The sequence below is a fragment of the Oryctolagus cuniculus genome, chromosome 7, assembly GCF_051225735.1.
Source record: "Oryctolagus cuniculus isolate XC-2025 breed Fujian yellow rabbit chromosome 7, ASM5122573v1, whole genome shotgun sequence".
In the NCBI taxonomy this organism is placed as follows: Eukaryota; Metazoa; Chordata; class Mammalia; order Lagomorpha; family Leporidae; genus Oryctolagus; species Oryctolagus cuniculus.
Window position 1 is genome coordinate 39,639,983 of NC_142873.1, and position 20,156 is coordinate 39,660,138.

Genomic DNA, 20,156 nt, shown 5'->3' on the forward strand with positions numbered 1-20,156 from the left:
AGGACCACGGGAGTCATGGAGACTGAAAAGTCAGCAGGGCCTGGGAGCAGCTTTGCAGGGCGTACCTGAGGGGAGGAGAGGCAGAGGATAGGTATCAGAGCCTTGGGTCATTGGAGCCAACCTTAGAATGTCTGGGCACAGAGGGGGCAGATGTGGCTGCTTGGATGTACTGGGGACACACTTCCGGCCCAGAGGCTGCACTCACAGATTCCAGGAGAACTTGGCTGATTATGAAATAAACGTGCCTCCAACTTTGAGGACTTGTACTGGGCTGCAATGGGAGTCCCCTTTGGCTTGTGCATTTTATTTGATCTGTGTCTCACCTCAGTGCTTTACAAATGGTGGATGTATGTGTGTGAGGGCCTAGCATCACATCTGGCATCAAAGGGCATAAGGCGAATGTTAATTTTCTGTTTCTCCCGTTTCAAACAGTTCCGATTTCCAGGCCTGCATTCATCAGACTTGTGAGCTATAGGGCACCTAGGTCAGGAATTTCCTACCCAAAGGCCACCACTCACAGCAGGGGTTTGGTCAGTGACTGAGCCCTTCTGACAGCACACCTTGGAGAGGCAGTGGGGCTGAGAGTGAGCTCTGGCAGGCCAGGGGTGTGTGTGTGTGTGTGTGCACGCGTGTGTGTGCTGAGATGCTACTCACTGGCTTTTGAGAGTGTTTGGAGGAGCGAGGAGAGTTGGTGGGGGTAGAGGGGCTCACGATTGGGCAGACTTCCAGGACTCTTACCAAAAAAATTCATTAATCCCGTCCACCAGAGGGAGGAACAGGGACATCGGTACCGGCTAGGACGTCATCATCAGCTAGCATCCCACAGATGGCCAGCCCGGTCTTATTTGAAGAAAGAGGATACTGGAGAAGATCCTTAGAGTAAAAGGCAGTGGTCCTGGTCTTTGGGAAACCTGCTCCCATCCCTTCTTAGGAACCAAAGTCTACAGAAAAGGAAGCAGGACATGGCCGATTTTTGAGGCTAGGATTTATCAGCCTGTGGTGACTCTATGCAAAAGAGGAAGCAGATCCCTGGGTGGGGAGGACATCTGGAAAGGATAAGTCTTTGTTCAGTTGACAGGTGTTGAGTGACGTCAGGGAAACTCTGCACCGATCATTCCAGCCCTGCTCCGGCTTTGTCTTTGCTGGATTTGACCCAAGGGCTGCTGATATAGATGGTGCTGAGGGTTTTTACTGGTTGCATTCTCCCGCCTTCAGAGTGGGGCACTAGGGCCCTTGTTATGGTTGGTTTTCAACTAAAAATAGTTTTATTATTTTTCCTGGTCATAAAAATAGTTACCTGCTCATTGCAGAAAATTATTCAGTCCAAGAAACATCTAAAGCACACCTGAAATTACTGTTAAACATTTTTGTTCACATTCTTTCAGTAAAGCATTCTCGGCATATACCCTTGCCACACAAACATTTTTACAGGAATACTTACATATTCCTTTTCTTTTTTAAAAAAAGATTTATTTATTCATTTGTAAGACAGAGTTACATAGAGAGAGGGAGAGACAGAGAGAGATTTTCCATCTACTAATTCGCTCCTAACATGGCTGCAATGGCCAGGGCTGAACCAGACCAAAGCCAAGATCTTGGAACTCCATCCAGGTCTCCCACATAGGTTGCAGGTGCCCAAGCACTTGGGTCATCTTCTGCTGCTTTCCCAGGTGTGTTAGCAGGGAGCTGGACTGGAAGTGGAGCAGCCGGGTGTCGAACCGGCACCCTTGTGGGATGCCATTGTCATAGGCTATAGATTAACCTGCTGTGCCACAAGGCCGGCCCGTAAATATTCCTTATGATTTTTTTTAAGATTTATATATTTATTTGAAAGACAGAGTTAAAGAGACACACAGAGAGAGATATTCCATCCACTGATTCACTTCTCAAATGGCTGCAATGGCTGAAGCTGGGCCGGTCTAAAGCCAGGAGCCAGGAGCCAGGAGCTTCCTCAAGGGCTCCCATGTGGGTACAGGGGCCCAAACACTTGGGCCATCCTCTGCTGCTTTCCCAGGCACATTATCAGGGAGCTGGACTGGAAGTGGAGCAGCTGGGACTCGAACCAGCGCTTACATGGGGTGCTCGTGCTGCAGGCAGCAGCTTTACCTGCTAGGCCACAGTGCCAGCATTTTGTGATCTGTTTTCTTTCTTTCTTTCTTTCTTTCTTTCTTTCTTTCTTTCTTTCTTTCTTTTTTTAAGATTTATTTATTTATTTGAAAGAGCTACAAAGGGAGAGGAGAGGCAGAGAGAGAGAGAGAGAGAGAGAGAGAGGTATTCCATCCGATGGTTCACTCCCCAATTGGCCGCGATGGCTGGAGCTGTGCCAATCCGAAGCCAGGAGCCAGGAGCCAGGAGCCAGGAGCCTCCTCCAGGTCTCCCACATGGATGCAGGGGCCCAAGGACTTGGGCCATCCTCCACTGCCCTCCCAGGCCACAGCAGAGAGCAGCCGGGTCTCGAACCGGCGCCCATATGGTATGCCGGCATTTCAGACCAGGGCGTTAACCCGCTGCGCCACAGCGCCGGCCCCCAGTGATCCTTTTTCTTTAAAACTCAATATGTTATGGAAATTATCCCCTGTCCATTATTGACATCATCACTCGGTTGTCCAGCTAAGCCTTCTGTAGCAGAGTCTCTCAGAAGGCCCCTGGCTGTGGCTGGATTCTCGTGCTCTTGGGGGCAGGATGGGTTTTAAGAACAGAAGGGGGAATAAAAAAAGAACAGAGGGAAATCAGCTGGGTCACCAAGATGAGAACCTCAAAGCAGGCCTGGCATCTTTGCTGTCCCTAATCCTCATCTTCCGCAGCCCTCTTAACTAGCAGGAGCTGAGAGCTGCTTTCCCTTGGAGACTGCCTGAGTGTGCTCCTCTCCAGGCAGTGTGCTTGACGTCTTGGGGTATTTATTTGGTCATGCAAGAAGTAAAACCAGCCCTTCATCTCCTCAAAGAACCTCTTGGCTGCTGCCTCTGCCCAGAGGGATGCAGCTTTCCATTTCTGCTTGCTTCTTCATATTTCTGGTGTGTTTACACAGTGACCTCCCTAATCCTTCTTGTTACTCTTGGCATAGCTGGTTACTCTAACCCTGGGGTAAGGCTTGTGGCTTCAAAGTCAGCATTTCCCAAGTGAGGCTTTCTCAGCTACCCAACCTCGGAGCTCAGAGCTTCCCTCTGTCCTGCCCGGTGGTCACTTTTCTGTGGTCATCTGCTTGCCTTCCTCTCTTCTGACTTTGAGGTTCAGGCAGTTGAGTATCTCGGTGGTGACTTCCCCTTGACCTGGGTACCAAGGGCACAGGAAAGAGGACACTCAATCTCAGCCCTGGGGGAACCTGCAGTTTGGAGGACACTCAAGCATAAGGGAAGCCTATAGGGGTCCTTGGAAAGAAACAGGAAGACAAATGCAAAACAATAATAATACTTTCCATCTGTATTCCAGAGCCCTTGCACATGCGTTATCATGCACAGTGCAGGCCACGTATGTGATCTGGAAAACGTGGAAGGGTGGAGTGACTGGGAGTCAGGCAGGCAGATTCCCGAAACACGGCCACATGACCACCTCCATCTGCTCTGCGGTTCTCTAGAGGTGCTCTTGCTCAGTTTCATTCACTCGTTATTCATCAAGGGCAGAATGAGCTCCTACTACGCTCCCTTTCCTTAGCTACATAGAGAACTCACACTACCCCTCAAGAGCCAAAGCCTTCCACCTTTTCCAGTTAGTCCCAATGCTTAGCCTTAATCCCACCTACTGCAGTTTCTGTTCGTTTGCTCCTGTTCTATTTTTGGAGCAGAAGGGATCCATTGCTCACCACCCACCATGTAATAACCCTTCAGAGGCTGTTATTAGGCATCCTTGGGGCTGCTATATTTACCTTTTAATAAATCTATGCTTTTCTGTTCTTCTATACTGGGGCTAACTGAGGATGTAAAGGGAGACTCCCTCTGTAAGCCCCTTGCTGGCTGTGCCAGGCACGAGGCAGAGGCACACGCAGCAGTGCTAACTGTACAGAACAGATCCAGCTGGAGAATAATTGCCCAATTTAGTGTGAAAACGTGATGCAGGTGGAACAGGTGCTGGGAGAGTCTGCTTGGTAATGGCAGATCAGAGAGAGCTTTAAAAAAAAGATTTATTTTATTTATTTGAAAGGCAGAGTTAAGAGAGACAGCTGCCCAGGCCCAGGGCTGGGCCAGGCCAAAGCCAGGAGCCAGGAGCCAGGAGCCAGGAGCTTCATCCAGATTTCTCACATGGGTGAGGGGCCAAAGGACTTGGGTCATCTACTGCTGCTTTCCTAGGCACAGTAGCAGGGAGTTGGATTGGAAGCAGAGCAGCTAGGACTTGAACCAGTGCCCATATGAGATGCCGCTAAACCCACTATGCCACAACCCTGGCTCCAGAGAAAGCTTTCAAAACACTGTCCACTATTTAGGACCTGGAGTGCATGGTGCATTTCTCTGTCTTTATAGCTGCTGATTACTAGGCTTGGGAAGACCCAATGAATCTAGCCCATTCTCCTAAGGTAGCCCTGCTTGGAGAGCTGTGGAGGGCAGGGTCTGGGCTCCTTCAAAGTGAAGTTTTAATCAGCTTTAGAGTAAGTCTGAAGTCACCCTACGTAGACTTTTTAAAAATCTCTTGGGGCTGAGCTGAAGCTGGACTGAGGTTTGGGATTGGAAATCATGTTAATCAGGCTTCTTGGTTATAACCAACAGAGCCGGAGCTCTAAGCAGAAGGGAATGCACTGCGCGTGTTTTGGAGACCTTACAGATTTCATCCGCAGACTGGGACACTAGGCTTGGAAAGTAGAACCAAAGGTACCCTGCAGCCAGAATCAAAACCACCAATTTGGGGCCGGTGCTGTGGCACAGTGGGTTAAAGCCCCTGCCTGAAGCGCTGGCATCCCATATGGGCACCAGTTCTAGTCCCGGCTGCTCCTCTTCCGATCTAGCTCTCTGCTGTGGCCTGGGATAGCAGTAGAAGATGGCCCAAGTCCTTGGGCCCCTGTACCCATGTGCGAGACCTAGAAGAAGCTCCTGGCTCCTGGCTTTGGATAGGCACAGCTCCAGCCATTGTAGCCATCTGGGGAGTGAGCCAGTGGATGGAAGACCTCTCGCTCTCTGTCTTTACCACACTCTGTAACTCTTTCAAATAAATAAAATAAATCTTTAAAAAAACACCAACTTGTCTAGCAAGGGCCCTTGATGCCCTGTTTCACCCCAAACATGGCCAGCTTTGGAGATGGGGTGCCCCTGCTGCTGTCCTTGTCATTGTCCTCCCGTCCCCACCTCGGGCATGGCTGCCACTGCTGCCTCTGTCAGAGTGACCTTCCTTGCTCTGCTTCTGCATCACGACATCCCTAGTCATTGTCAGGCTGGGGGATCTCATTGGCTAAGCCAAGGGCCCTTGTCCAAGCTGGGAAAGCAAATACTTGGTGTTTTCAGCCTACGTAGTTGGAGCTGAGCACTGTCTCCCACAACTCATTAGATGTGGAAGTGGACAAACTCAAGGAAGATACTGGAGAGAGAGCGGTTAAACAATGCTGCACACCAAAGGGTCCTGGGAGAGAAGGAGCCAAATAGTGGATTTTATGACAGCTGCTGGACTGTAATTGGTTATCATCCATCTTTCATCCATTGCCTAAGGTTCATTGGGCATCAGCCACATACTGAGCAATGGGCGAGGTGCTTTTCCACCCAGGGATGGCGAACATCCTTATAAGGCCAGCAGAATCATTTAGTCTGGCTGTGGCAAGGCAACTGCAGGCAGGACTCGAAATTCAATAAATCTACAGCAGGCTCATTTTTAAGTTGATCATTTTGTATGGCCCGCGGATGGTGTTATAAATATCCAACTGGCCCTTGACAGAACAAAAAAGCTTTGCTATCCCTGCACCCTGCAGTCCCTGCCCTAACTTTGAGGCCGTGGAGACAGGAAGGAGGTCCCACAGCAGTGTCATTTGTGGAGGGGGCATGGAGCACAGGCTCCAGGGTGGGGGCGGGGCAAGCCCAAGTTGCCTCCCAAGAGGTTGTCCCTGTGGGAAACCAGAAGCGGTAGGACAATGAGATGAAACTGTTGCTCCTCTCCTCCTGCCGAGCCTGCTTCCTTCTGTGCCATGTGACCCACGCGCCCTTCGGCGCCTTCAGGGACCACAGAAATGCTGGTGTGCTTCGTGCCTGCGTCTGTGGCGATGTCAGCCACCTGCTGTTCTTTTCCTCCTGCGTTTCAGGGTTTACGTAGGTGCCTCTGCCCTCCCCCCAGCATGGACTGGAGATGTATTTACTGTCCCGGATCTGCAGTGCCACTCGGAACCAATGACCTCAACTTTCTGCCTCTTCCTGCAGCCGTTAAGCACAGCTGGCCTCTTGAGCGCCTCTTCTGACACTTCGGAGCGGTCCAGGAATAGGGCTCGCTATCGGACCAAAGCTGTGAACTCTGAGGTGGACGAGAGCCTCTTCGGATGTATCAAGGTAACCGTCCAAAGCCTCAACAGGTAGCTGCCACCTGGAGGCAGTGGCCCAGACTGGTGTTGCTCAGAACACCGGGCAAGTCTCTGCTTACAGGTCGTCCTCAGCCCCAAGACAGAGGGGCGTTCTGAGACCCAAGTGGTAGAGCTGTGACCTCTAGGGAGGTCCGGGAGAACGCCTGCCACCCCTGAAATCCTCGCATGATCACGACACGTTTAACTTCTATTGTAGTGTGAAAAGGGAGGCTCCGCTGCAGAGAACTCAGTGCTAAAAGTGTTTGGGGGCCAATGGGCTGAGCCTGCAGACACAGAGCATCAGAGTGCAACCCCAAAACATGTTAGTTACAGGGGCTTAGCACACAGGTGTCATCCATATGAAGAGGTTGACAACTTCTTTAGTCAGAAAAGGCAGGCTAGAGAATTGCTTTGAGGAATTTTGATAGACATGAAGTTCTGTAGGTGAGAAGGAAGGAGAAAAAGAGAATGAGATATGGCGGGAAAGGGGACGAGAGACTAAGAGATAGGGAGAGAGAGGAGAATGATTGCCTGTGTACCTCTGCCAGCAGGGCGGATGGGGGCGATGGGAGCTGATGTCTGTCCCTGGTCCTTATCCTCCTCACTGTGAATGGAAGAGGACATTCTGGGGTTAAGGATGGGCACCTTTCCCATTGAGAAGCCCCCACCCCCCCACCCCGTCTGCAGCAGTGTTTCTGTTGCTAAGGGAAAGAACTGAAGGAACACATTTTCACTGACATTTGTTTTGGATCCACATGTAGTTTTCCAGTCAAAGCAAAGAGAGATGTGGCAACATGCAGGGGCTCCAAGGGGAGTCACTCTGGCCAGCAACAAAGGGCGATCAGAAGCTCACTGCCCTTGGCCTTGCTGGTGGGGGAGAGAGTCCCGGGTGTCTCCTAGCCAGCAGTAGGGGGCAGGAGTGGCCTGTGGCATGGCTGAGTTGTGCCCACTTGGAAGCAGGGATGGGCACCAGGTGGCAGCAGCACTCCGGGGACTGTGCACGCGAAGTTCTCAGGACAGGTAAGGCCATCCCCCTGCTTCCAGGCGGGTTCCCAGTTACTGCATTAAGGACAAACGAAATTTTCTCCTGTGTTTAGAAACTCCCTGAGATAAGTGACTTCATTTTCTTTTCATCTTAACTCCTTCTTGGTCAGAAAATTGTGAAGAAAATCGTACAGCTATTTTGTATTCTTCTTGCTGAATTCTAATTCACTGAGAGCCTCATCACATTAGATACATATTTTTAAAAGATTTATTTATGTATTTGAAAGACAGAGTTAGAGAGAGAGAGCGAGCTTCCATCGGCTGGTTTATTTCCCAAATGGCCGTGATAGCCAGGGCAGTGCCAGGAGCCAGGAGCTTTTTCTGGTTCCCCCATGTTGGTGGCAGGGACCCAAGCACCCAAAAATCCTCCGTCGCTTTCCCAGGAGCATTAGCAGGGATCTGGATGGGAAGTGGAGCAGCGGGGACTTGAACCTGTGCTCATATGGGATCCTGCTGTGCCATAACACTGGCCCCATAACGTTAGATTTGAAGGACAGGACTCTGTTGGGCTATTTATCTGTTTCTAACTCTCTCATTATGGCAGTTTTGGGAGGTTCAAGTAAGTTAATCATTAAAAATTAAAAATTACTAATATTGTAGATTGTGTGAGTCTATTACAAATTATATTGCTCCAAACTCAGTGTGGTCCGAGAGTCTCAGAGTATTCATTATTTCATGGAGAGAGGAGAACCTAGATACTCAAACTTTCCTTTGTACTCCTGGTGACTTAAGTGAGGATAGATACAGACAAGCACTGCCTCCCCTTTCCTCCCCTCCATCCCATAAAGAGTAGCTGCACAAGAACAAGAGGCCTTGCTCTTGGAAGAGCCCATCCAGAGTAGAGCCAGCCCTGCTCACATAAAGGGCACTGTGCTGCCTTCTCAGTCCCCGGCTCTTAGTGGTCCTGTAGTCTGGCCCCCAGCCAGCATGCCCTGCCAGTGGGGGGGGGTGGAGGCCCCGGGAGAAGGGAAGGTGACAGATGAAGTAGAGACTGGCCAGCAGGAAGTGGGATGACCAGCTACTTAAGCCCTCCTTTCTGACCTCGTAGCCTCTGACCCAGGCAGAGAATGACAGCCCCATCGTGCTGCTCCGAGATAAGCACACCCTCCGGAAAACTCTCACTGCCATGGGCTTGGACCACAAGCCAGAGACCATTCAGCTCATCACCCGGGACATGGTCCGAGAGCTCATGTGAGTGCCCTGGGGTCCCCCGCTCAGCCTGCACTGCTGAGGATCTCTGCAGTGGGAGGGGAAGCCTGCCTGGTCTCCTATCAGTCCAGTCCATCCTCACTGCCCTTTTCACAGTCTCCTTTTGTTTCCTGCCCTTTCTTTCTCCTCGGTAGCATCTGTTATCACCATTGCCCTCCATCCCCAGCTTCCTCCTCCCTCCTTTCTTCCGGCTGGCTGTGGAATCTAAGGAACTGGTGTGGGGGAAGAACTCAGTGGGTCCTCTCTGATCCCCCCAACCCCCCCAGCAAACTTGGTAAAGGGAAGTGTTCCCGATGAGTCACTTCCTTTAGGCTGCATTCAGAATCTGAAGCAAAGGGAAACTGACCAGATGCCTAATTAGCCCTCTGGCTTCTTCCCAGACTCTGAGGCCATCTGAGGAAATTCACTGGGGCTCCTTGGGTTCCTTTGGGATTAGCTCACCCTTGCTTCCTGGCTGGAGCTGCCCTCTTTGCTCCGGTGGAACTCAGCAATGTTCCATGGGCCTACACTGTGCTTAGCGGTTTAGCTCTTGCATTACTGCTTCTCCTCTGTTACTTTTCTTCCATCATCTGAATCCACCCACTAAAAACTTGAATTCTCAGAAAACACTGCCTGTGTCAGGAACTGGGGCATGGCTCATGAGCTGAGCTTCACAGTAGGTCCTGAGGTGGACATGGACCAGCCAGCCCCAGCATCAAATGGCCAGACGTGGTCAGTTCTGCCTAGGACCCGAGAAAGGGTTCCTTCTTGGAGTGGTCTTGATTGTAAACAAACTCACTGGCGGCCAAGTGGCTGGTTACTTTGCAGAGGTATTGAAAGCAGCCCTAGATTCAGATCCGTCCTTCCTGGTCACTGCAGACCCTCGGCTGTTTTGGGCCACATTGCTTTGTGAAGTACAAATCTTGGCTAAGCCCCAAATCCAGTCACTCATTGCATCTGCCCCATGGATCCCCGCCCCACCCCCACTGGTTTTATTAGGTGAGGTTCTGCTTCCTGTCTCAGACTGCGTTTACAGCCTTGTGCCTGTTAAATGGCCTCACCCAGAAGCAGCTTTATTCCAACCCCCCACTACCCCTCCCCCATCTTTTAATGTATGTCACTTGTTTGTAATCATCATAATTAGCTATTGGTTTGTTGCGTGCGTTGGGCAGCTGAAAAGGTCTATAGGCACAGCTCCTGCTGTTGTTGATCAGATATTTTAATTAATATTTAGGGTTCAAAGCTTCTCTCTAGGCTGGGTGAACAGGCATGTTTAGGTTTCTCGCTAGCATCCATTTCAACCTTGTATGGCACTCCCTTGCCCTTGCCCTTTTTATGTCATTGGGAATAATCTAATTTTAAAGTTCAGAACTCAAAACAGTTGAGTACTCGATGCCAAGCGCCGTGCAGCAACTAGGCTCCCAATGTCGTTAGGACAGAGTCTGCCTCCTGAAAGATCTGGTAAAGGAAACAGACCCTGCTATTGACTACAGTGTGGGCAGTCAGAACAGTGTGGTGGGGACTCGGGAGGAGGTGACCTGGGGCTTGGGCAGCGGGTGTGGGCAGATGTGAACACAGGGGAAGGTCTCGGACAGTTGCTTGGAGAAAGTAACACTAAACTGGACCTTGTATAGAATGACTTAAAATGTCTTTTTTTTTTAAAGATTTATTTATTTATTTGAAAGGCAGAGTTTATAGGGAGAAAGAGAGAGGCAAAGACAGAGAGAGAGAGAGAGAGAGAGAGAGAGAGAGATCCTCCATTGGCTGGTTCACTTCCCAAGTGGCTGTGATGGCCAGTGCTGGGCCAATTTGAAGCTAGGAGCCAGGAGTCTCCTCTAGGCGCCTATGTGGGTGCAGGGGCACAAGCACCGGCCCATCTTCTGCTGCTTTCCCAAGTACATTAGCAAGGAGCTGGATCAGAAGTGGAGCAGCTGGGACTTGAACCGGTGTCCATATGGGATGCTGGCATTGCAGGTGGCGGCTTTACTGGCTATGCCACAATGCTAGCCCCTAAAATGTCTTTTTAATATCTACAATACTACCTGATCCTTCTCTGGAACCCTTACTCCCCATGAATTTCCCAGTTGCATTGTCCCCTTCTGTTGGTTGAGTCTGGGCCCGAGGGTTGGGGCAGGGGAAGAGGGCAGGGGAAGAGGGCAGAGCATGGAGCCCGGGGCTTTCAGTCTCCCTCTCGCCTCCCTAAGTCTGCTCACTCCTGTGTCAGTGTTCCCACAGAGGATCCCTCAGGGCAGTCGCTAATCATCAGCCCAGAGGAGCTGGAGCGAATCAAATGGGCATCTCACGTCCTGACCAGGGAAGAGCTCGAGGCCAGGGAGCAGGCCTTCAGGAAGGAGAAGGAAGCCGTTTTGGTAGGTCCCCTCCCTAAGCTTCGACCTCTGCAGACGGGCGGCAGAAGAGAGCCGTGCTGGGCGAGAGACGAGCTTCTCAGGACGGTGGGGACTCAACTCTAGTTAGGAGGACTCCGAAGCCAGATGTGGATGCCTGCTTCACATTGCAGCGCCAAGACCAGCGAGAAATACTGGAGAAACAGGAGATCCTGGGGCCAAGAGGAGGATCGGGAACGAAGCCAGGCTGTGAAATGTCTTGGTTCTGACGGCGTGATGGGCTGAGGCCAAAACATACTGGGGATAGCTGTGGTGTCCAGGCTAGCCCTCAGGTGACAGAGCACGGGGACTATATCCCTCCTGACCCAGACTCGCCTCCCTTAGGATGCAGTGACCACGCGCAAGAAGATCATGAAGCAGAAGGAGATGGTGTGCAGGAACAACAAGAAGCTCAGTGACCTGGAGGAGGTGGCCAAGGAGCGGGCCCAGAACCTGCTGCAGAGAGCCAACAAGCTGCGGATGGAGCAGGAGGAGGAGCTCAAGCACATGAACAAGGTGGGTGTCCAGGTCTGTCCCTCCCCCTCGGGGACTCCCTGCTACCCCCCCTCCTCAGGTGAGGGCTGGGTGGAGATGAGGTGGGGGGGGCTGCACCTGCCGTGGTGGTGGCTGTGCTCAGAGGGAGGAGGAGCTTTGCCGCTTGCTTGCTGCGTGCTTTGAGCAGGCCCCTTGCCCGCCCTGAGCCTCCCCTCCTTCATTTATAAAATAAGGGTAGGTGGTACAACTACTTAGCAGCAATATTGGCAGGAGTATAACATAAGGCACGAGAGAGCCTTTGTGAAGTGTGGATTGGTAAATGAATGTGAGGATGTTATCTTATTTTTATCCTGCTATATCAGTTCTGGCCACATAAGGTGATGGAGGCAATTGATTCTTTCTGAAGTGCCCAAAGTGCTTTCTTTCTTTCTTTTCTTTTTCTTTTTTTTTTAAGATTTATTTACTTATTTGAAAGTCAGAGTTACACAGAGAGAGGTCTTCCATCCACTGGTTCACTCCCTAATTGGCCTCAATGGCTGGAGCTGCACTGATCTGAAGCCAGGAGCCAGGAGCTTCCTCCCGGTCTTTCCATGTGGATGCAGGGGCCTGAAGACTTGAGCCATCATCCATTGCTTTCCCAGGCCATAGCAGAGAGCTGGATTGGAAGTGGAGCAGCCAGGACTCGAACCTGTGCCCATATGGGATGCCGGCACTGCAGGGGACGGCTTTACCTTCTATGCCACAGTGCCCAGCCCCCAGAGTGCTTTCTCTAGCCAAGAGCATAAAGGCTCATTTGAATTCTTTTGTGCAACTCATTTGCATATGATTCACTTCTTGATCAATAGAACAATGCAGACCTCCTAACCCCCTTATCTCTAATTTCTGTGTCTCAGGTAAATCTTCCCAAATTCCATGTGCGTATATTTAAGTGGGTTTTATGGAGGAGAGGGCCCATAACTTTCATCATATTCCCAAATACTATGATGCAATACTTAGGAAGATGCCATGTAGGGCCTTTCCTTGCACAGACCCTGGCACCCAGTAGGAGCCTGGCAGATGTTTGAGCTGAAGGGTACATGTTGGAGGGGAAGGGTGAGTGCCAGATGCTCTTGCTGCTCTGGACTTGTGAGAAGCCACTCAGTCATATTCTGCTCCCCTCTCTCCTCCCAACGTCCTCCATGGACTTCCACACGCCCACAGTGCATCCCTCCCTATTTTTGCCCCCAGGCATAGTGCCACAATTTCATCTCCACTCCCCAGATCATCCTCAATGCCAAGTGCCACGCCATCCGGGATGCCCAGATCTTGGAGAAGCAGCAGATACAAAAAGAATTGGATGCAGAAGAGAAGCGATTGGATCAGATGATGGAAGTGGAGCGGCAGAAATCTATTCAAAGGCAGGAGGAACTGGACCGGAAGAGGAGAGAGGAGCGAATCCGGTAAAGAGGTGGTTTGGGCATCTCCTTCCCTAAGTTGTTAACATGGGTCTTTCTCTCTCTCTCTCTCTCTCTTCCAAAGAAACCTTTTATTTAAGGAATTCAGACTTCATGCATTTCATAAGTACAGCTTTAGGAATATAGTTATTCTTCCCACCATATCCGCCCTCCCACCAACTCTCCCACCCCTCCACCTCCTCCCTCTGCCATTTCCAGTCCCATTCTCCATTAAGATCCATTTTCGATTAACTTTATACACAGAAGACCAACTCTATACTAAGTAAAGAGTTCAACAATTTGCATGGTAAAACAAAACAAAACTATTCCTCAATAGTGGAGACAAGACTTGTTCAAAGCCATTGCATCTTGAAGTTAATTTCACTTTTTTTTTTTGAAACTTAATTAACAAAGCACCCAAGAATGATACATCTTTTGGGAGCCCTTAGACATAGTTATAATACAACTCTGAGGACAGAGGTCCTGCATGGGAAGTTAGTGCACAGTGACGCCTGTTGTTAATTTAATGATTAACACGCTTATGTATGACGTCAGTGGTTACCCGAGGCTCTTGACATGAACTGCCTAGGCAATGGAAGCCTTTTGAATCCACAAACTCCATCAATATTCAGACAAGGCCATAAGCAGAGTGGAAGTTCTCTCTTCCATGTATCTTGAGGTCCATGTAGCCTAGCAAAAGAATGTGGAGATGAGAAGTAGTCATCATCATGTGTTATTATCTCAAGGCCTTTGTGAAGCAGCACCCAGAATCCCAGAACTTTTTAAAGCTTCTTTTTCTTTATTTTTAATAAAGATTTATTTATTTTATTTGAAAGACAAAGTTACAGAGAGGCAGAGGCAGAGAGAGAGAGAAAGGGATCTTCCATCCACTGGTTCACGCCCCAGTTGGCTGTTAACAGCTGGAGCTGCACCGATCCGAAGCCAGGAGCCAGGAGCTTCTTCCTGGTCTCTCATGTGGGTGCAGGGGCCCAAGCACTTGGACCATCTTCCACTGCTTTCCCAGGCTGTGGCAGAGAGCTGGATCAGAAGTGGAGCATCTGGGACTCGAACCAGCGCCCATATGGGATGCTGGCACTGCAGGCAGTGGCTTTATCCACTATGCCACATGCTGGCCCTGAAGCCTATTTCTAAGATCATCACAGGTGCTTTATAATCTGGCCCTGGTTTGCCCTCGTTTCTCACCATTTCCTGCCATCCACTCTCTGCTTTTCTGCATTTCCTCAATGCACCAGACCTTGTCACAGTTCATGACTTTTGTTTTCCCCTCTTCATTGAATACCCTTTCACCTTCCTTCCCCCTGGGAAGTGTCTTCTCTTCCCTTAGCATGTGGCTTCGCTGTCACCTTCCCTGAGAAGCCTGCCTCAGTTCACAGGCAGACTTGGTGGTGCCTCCCTTGTGCCCTGTCACTCCTGACCCTCTCTAGACCCTGAGCTCACTGAGGACAGGTCCCTGGCTTCCTCATTGCTGTAGCTCCTGGGCTGGGCAGAGTGTGTGGCTTGTAGGGGGTGCTTAATTCAAGGTAGAATGAATAAATTCAGCTCTCTCTCTGCCTTTTGCAGAGAAGGACAAGTCCCAGAGCAGCTCAAGTATGTCCTAGAATCAGAACATCAACCACAGAGTACACGAGCTACCTCTATAGATAGTCCTTGTTCTGTAGTTCCTTTCTGAGTAGCAGTTTTGTCTCCACAACTGTATTCTGTTCTCTGGAACCATTCATCTCTGTACAGCTTGTAGGTGCCTGGTAGACTATAGTAGGCTCTCAGTAAAAGTTTATGTAGTGGCTGAGTGTCCGTTTTCTAAATAAACAGCTCTGATGAAGGAAGACTCTCTGCCTCATTAGGCAGCTCTAATGATTTGACCTGGTCCTTACATTGAGCTCAGTCCTGTTCCCATAGAACTCTTTTACTCAGTACTCCAGTTTATTTCACCAGGAGTCATGAAGTCATTCGTGAGCTCCGTCTGAATATGAATCTTGTGTTCCTTCCCCTTGATCCTTATCCTAATTTCTGTCTTCTCCATTCTTCCAGCCTTTACTCATACGCCATGGGCTCTAGATGCTTCCAAGTTTATTGATATCCCGGTTACATATAGGAGCTCCCTGGGAACACTGATTGTAGAACCCAGGTGCCCTGCTCTCTGCTGTGGAGGTAGGGCTTTACTGAGTGGAGAGACCTCCTCAGACTCAGCCCCAGGAAGCCCTGTGGAGCCAGCATGGGATGCTAGCTGCTCTACTCTGGGAAGACTTGGGAGCTGGTAGGACTTCAGAAACTCTGCACATACTGGAAGGGAGAAAGTGTACTATGGCGTGGGATGAACACCTGGGCAGACAAATGAAGAAGGAGAATCTTGAGAAGGCTCAGCCCCAGAACCAGGAGCTCAGATCTCCTAGGACTCCCCAAGAGAGGACTCAGGCTGGGTCCATGCAGCACACCCATGTGGAAGGGACCTTCCTGGACTTGGGGTTGTTTGGGTGGAGGCTGGACCAGAGGCACGTGAGCCGTTGGTTTCTAAGATGCCATGTCACTGTTCCCTCCCAGAGGAAGACGGCATATCGTGGAGCAGATGGAAAAGAACCAAGAGGAGCGGTCGCTGCTAGCCGAGCAGCGGGAGCAGGAGAAGGAGCAGATGCTGGAGTACATGGAACAGCTCCAAGAGGAGGATCTGAGGGTAACAGGGCTGGACGGACAATGCCAGGTTTCACCAGCAGCAGCAAGGAAGCCCTCCAAGATTGTGGGGTTTCAGGGTGTGTCGGGCACATGGTCATTTCACAGCATCAGCATCATCAGCTGTTTATTGCTGTGTTAAACATTTATTTGGCCTTGGTGTCATGCAGGTGCATGAGGTGAACAGTGCCTTGGATAGATACTGTCCCTGCCTCTCAGGAACTTGATGTTCAAGACTGACATATCAGTGTGAATGTATGGCCATACAAGGAAACACAGATGTGTTTTATAGTCTTTCCTCAATTACCTAGGAATATATAATATGCTTTGTAGATAAAAAGAGCAGTGCCTTATTTCTAGGCTCCCTGCTGTTAACCTCATTCAAAGTACATAGCATCCCATTGTCGTTAATTATAAGTCAAACTTTTTCTTCTTGTGAGCTCAAATAAAATTAGTAGGTGTATCTATTGGAAAAAAAATGACATACCTGTTCAAAATAAGGAGACTTAAAACACAGTCTTCAAAACACAGTCTTCTATATGTTCTACCTGGCCTATTGCAATGTAGAGGAGCCCCTACTTCAGTGCAGGATATAGCAGGTGTTATTCACGGTTATTCACTTAAATATTTTTATTTAGAAAAATTTCACACACTCACACACAACATAAATTGAACTAAACTCTTCACCTGTATTTAATGATTAGCAATTTGCCTTAGTTGCTTATTTCTAGGCTTATGGAAATGTTGTGATTATTGATAAACTATGTGAAAATTGATGATACCTTGACATTTTGCCACTAAATCCTTCAGCCTGCATCCCCGAAGAACAAGGACACTTTCTCCTATGTCAACGATACTGTTATATCTTCCATCAAAAACTATTACGCTAATGATTCTGTAATATCATCTGATGCTTAATATGTATTCCAATTTCCCCAACTGTACCAAAAATGTATTTTCAGCTGTTTCCTCTTTTCCAAACAAGGCTCCTGTCCAGGTTTACACATTGGATTTGGCTAAATCTCTGTAGTTTGTTCTGCTTTACAAGAATTCCCTCATTTATTCATTCATTTTTATAACACTGCTGTTGAAAGATTTATTTACTTGAAAGGTAGAGTTATATAGAGAGAAGGAGAGGCACAGAAGGAGAGATCTTCTATCCACTGGCTCACTCCCCAGATGGCTACAACAGTCAGCACTGGACCAGGCCAAAGTCAGGAGACAGGAGCTTCACCTGAGTCTCCCACATGAGTTGCAGGGCCCCAAGTACTTGGGTCATCTTCTGCTGCTTTCCCAGGTGTATTCGCAGGGAGCGAGATCAGAAATGGATTAGCCAGGACCTGAACCAGCACTCATAAGGGATACCAGCACTGCAGGTGGTTTCTTAACCCACTGTGCCACAGCGCTGGCCCCTATAACACTGCTCTTTTGTAGTATCCATGCCATTTGCCTTAAGGAATGTGCCACATTCTGGATTTGTCTGTGTCCTCCTGGTACTATTTAACTTGTGGGTGGTTGAGTTGTTGTCTGCCAGAGACAGGGCATCCCTGAGGGGTCCCACAGGTGGACAGACTTGTAATTCTGCAGGCTGACCGGAGCACCTGCTTGAGAAGAAGATGAGCTTGACGAGTGGATGCATACAACCTGGACAGTAGGAGCAGATGAAGGGGAATGTGGCCTTGTGAATGATTTGAGAAAGGGACAAGGCGGTCTGGAAGACAAGATACTTAGCCATTACTTCAGCTCCTGGCTTGGTAGTGAGAGAGTGAGGGAAAGGGACAGGAAGAGAAGTAAAGGGAGAGTATGCAGGGAAGGAGTGAGAAATGAAGACTAAAATACCCATTTCAGAGGCGGGAAGTGGAAATGGTGGGCTCACCGGGAAATTCCAGGATTAAATGAGTCAACCCCACCACGTCGATGTTGTGCCGTTGTGTCCTTCTAAGCACTTCCCGAGTCTCCAGGAAACGCTGGGTGATTTTAGGGTAGAAACCTGTGCCTCCCCAGCTTTGAACCTGCTCCAGGCCAGCGCCGCAGCTCACTAGGCTAATGCTCCACCTTGCGGCGCCGGCACACCGGGTTCTAGTCCCGGTTGGGGTGCCAGGTTCTGTCCCGGTTGCCCCTCTTCCAGGCCAGCTCTCTGCTGTGGCCAGGGAGTGCAGTGGAGGATGGCCCAAGTGCTTGGGCCCTGTACCCCATGGGAGACCTGGATAAGTACCTGGCTCCTGCCATCGGATCAGCGCGGTGTGCCGGCTGCGGCGGCCATTGGAGGGTGAACCAACGGCAAAGGAAGACCTTTCTCTCTGTCTCTCTCTCTCTCACTGTCCACTCTGCCTGTCAAAAAAAAAAAAAAAAAAAAAAAAAAACCTGTTCCATCGCCTCATGGGGTGCTTGGGAAGCTCCTCCCACCTTGCCAACAAGATGTGGAAGAGTGAAGGGGATTTCTCTGGTGTTGCTTTGGAAGGGCTTCAGAGATGAGAAATGTCTTTGGTTTCTCAGAAACACACTGCACCAAGAAAAACAACAAGCTCCACAGTCAGTAAACAAGTGCATGGTTATATATTTGTTGTACATCAGAGATCAGCAGCTTCTTTAGCTTTGTGTGTCAGTGGGATTGAGTGATGGCCAATGGCAGGCCTAAAACTGGTGGGAAGAAGTTAGAAAGGAATGGAAGAGAGGGAGAAGGGGGAAAGGAAGTGTGAGAATCGGAGGGGCTGAAGGGGAGGGGTAGGGTGAGCCAAGAAGTCCAGCGAGGGCGAGAGACAGCTCCTGGCTGTAACTCATGTGCAGGGGCAGTTGCTGTGCTGATGTGGTTCAGAAGGCTTCCTGGAGGAAGCAGCTCTGTACGGGGGAGTGACCCAAGCTGGTGGAGAGAGCCGGCCCTGGAGGAGGGCTCACAGGCACAGGTGGCTTGGCTGGGTGGACTAGGACAGAAGCCAGGCTGAGGAGGAGCTGGGAGGCCAGGAAGGGTGATTTAGAGTTTGAAGAAATGGAGGGAACTGGAAACAGTGTGAGAAGTGGTGGGGTTGATGGGTCAAAAAGTCCGAAGCAAGGAATCTGATGCTGATCAGAGGCTACAGGTGAGCTGTAGAAGATTCCACGTGCCCCTCAGTACTGTGACCTGAGCATGTGCCCAGGCTGAGTGCAGGGGCTCCCGTCACTCAGGGTAATACAGGTGCTGAGCCCTCCATGGCTCACACAGGCACATGTTTCTCCGTGTCTAAGATTTTTTTCTCCATTCTTTTCACCTGCTACTCCTTCGGCCCCATCCCACTTCTCTGCCTCATTTAGCGAGAGCTTATTGAGTGTGTGCTGTTTCCCTCCCATCGGGTTTCACGCTGTTAAGGAAGAGAGGAAGTGTGTCACGAGGACCCTGTCCTGTAGCTGAGATGGGGGGAACACTTAAGATATGAGTGGGTACCCACAGGCAGTGTGTGGTCAGCCCTCAGGAGGCGGTGTGGTGCCACCACAAGCGTGGAGGGAACTCAGAAACAGAGAAAGAGCTCAAAGTTGGGGCACTTCAGTGAGATTTCTGGAGAAGGCTGAAACTTGGATTTGGAGCAGGTTCCAAGAATCTGGCTCGGGAGTTTATTAGCTGTGTGGCCTTGGGGAAGTCACTTCAGTGCAGGGCTGCAGGTTCTTCATCTGCGCAAGAGAGATAACCAGGGCTTCCTTTCAGGGGCTCAGCAGCTATTAGAGTGTTAGAGATAGTAAAGTGCCCCGCAAATAGAAAGAACTCGCTTAGGGAATTATTATTTTTATTTTAATAATTGCTATTGAGTGGATATTGAAAATTTGACTTAAATTGGAGACGGCAGCATGAGCAGAGCCACGGGGATGAGACTTAGCATGGCACATGGGAGACACCGAGTAGAATTTTAAAAGCCGCCACTTCCTGGGGATGTGCAGAGATCCGCAGTGTCAGGGGCTGCCACCAACTCAAGCTGGATGAAGACTGTAAAGAGGCCATTTGGTAGAAGAGGTCATTGATGGCCCTCGAGAGAACAGCTTTAACAAAGGGCAGTAATGACTGCTAGATTGCAGGCAGCGCCTTGGCCTCCCTGCCCGCCTCCACGTCTCTCCATCCCTGCATGCCAGCAGCCTTTTGTCTCGCCTCCTTCTGCCCTGAGACTCTCTCTCTCCCTTTTGCCGGCAGGACCTGGAGCGGAGGCACCAGCAAAAACTGAAGATGCAAGCCGAGATTAAGCGCATCAACGATGAAAATCAGAAGCAGAAAGCAGAGCTGCTGGCTCAGGAGAGGCTGGCGGACCAGATGGTGATGGAGTTTACCAAGAAGAAGATGGTAAGGGGCTTGGTTTCAGGAACAGAATGTCTGTCACAGGAGAGCAGATCTGGGACCTGAGGGGACTCCAGGGGAAGGCGGCCACCTCTTCATTCTAGAACCCATGTCCCTTAGTTCAAGGGCCTGACTTCTTTCTTTCTTTGTCTTGGCTAGACTACTGTCTG

General features: G+C 50.0%; 1 protein-coding gene and 1 long non-coding RNA gene across 12 annotated transcripts in view; one reads left to right on the forward strand and one right to left on the reverse strand.

Annotated features, from left to right (window-relative positions):
• CFAP45 (cilia and flagella associated protein 45) overlaps window positions 1-20,156 on the forward strand; it is a 37,201-nt gene that overhangs the window by 708 nt on the left and 16,337 nt on the right. For 2 of the 8 annotated variants that reach the window (XM_089299732.1, XM_008264244.5), the window contains exons 2-8: window positions 6,327-6,452; window positions 8,556-8,698; window positions 10,920-11,064; window positions 11,425-11,595; window positions 12,835-13,013; window positions 15,567-15,696; window positions 19,846-19,992. In XM_089299732.1, the coding sequence (XP_089155858.1) occupies window positions 6,327-6,452; window positions 8,556-8,698; window positions 10,920-11,064; window positions 11,425-11,595; window positions 12,835-13,013; window positions 15,567-15,696; window positions 19,846-19,992 (1,041 nt within the window). Of the gene's footprint in view, window positions 1-6,000; window positions 6,219-6,296; window positions 6,453-8,555; window positions 8,699-10,919; window positions 11,065-11,424; window positions 11,596-12,834; window positions 13,022-15,566; window positions 15,697-18,414; window positions 18,596-19,845; window positions 19,993-20,156 lie in introns of those variants that run through there. The other 6 variants (XM_070077490.2, XM_089299735.1, XM_089299734.1 and 3 more) reach the window with 6 other exon arrangements.
• LOC138850518 (uncharacterized) overlaps window positions 13,077-20,156 on the reverse strand; it is a 35,127-nt gene continuing 28,047 nt past the window's right edge. For all 4 annotated transcript variants that reach the window (XR_016210513.1, XR_016210504.1, XR_016210509.1 and 1 more), the window contains one exon: window positions 13,077-13,697. This is a non-coding gene — a long non-coding RNA (uncharacterized LOC138850518). The remainder of the gene's footprint in view (window positions 13,698-20,156) is intronic.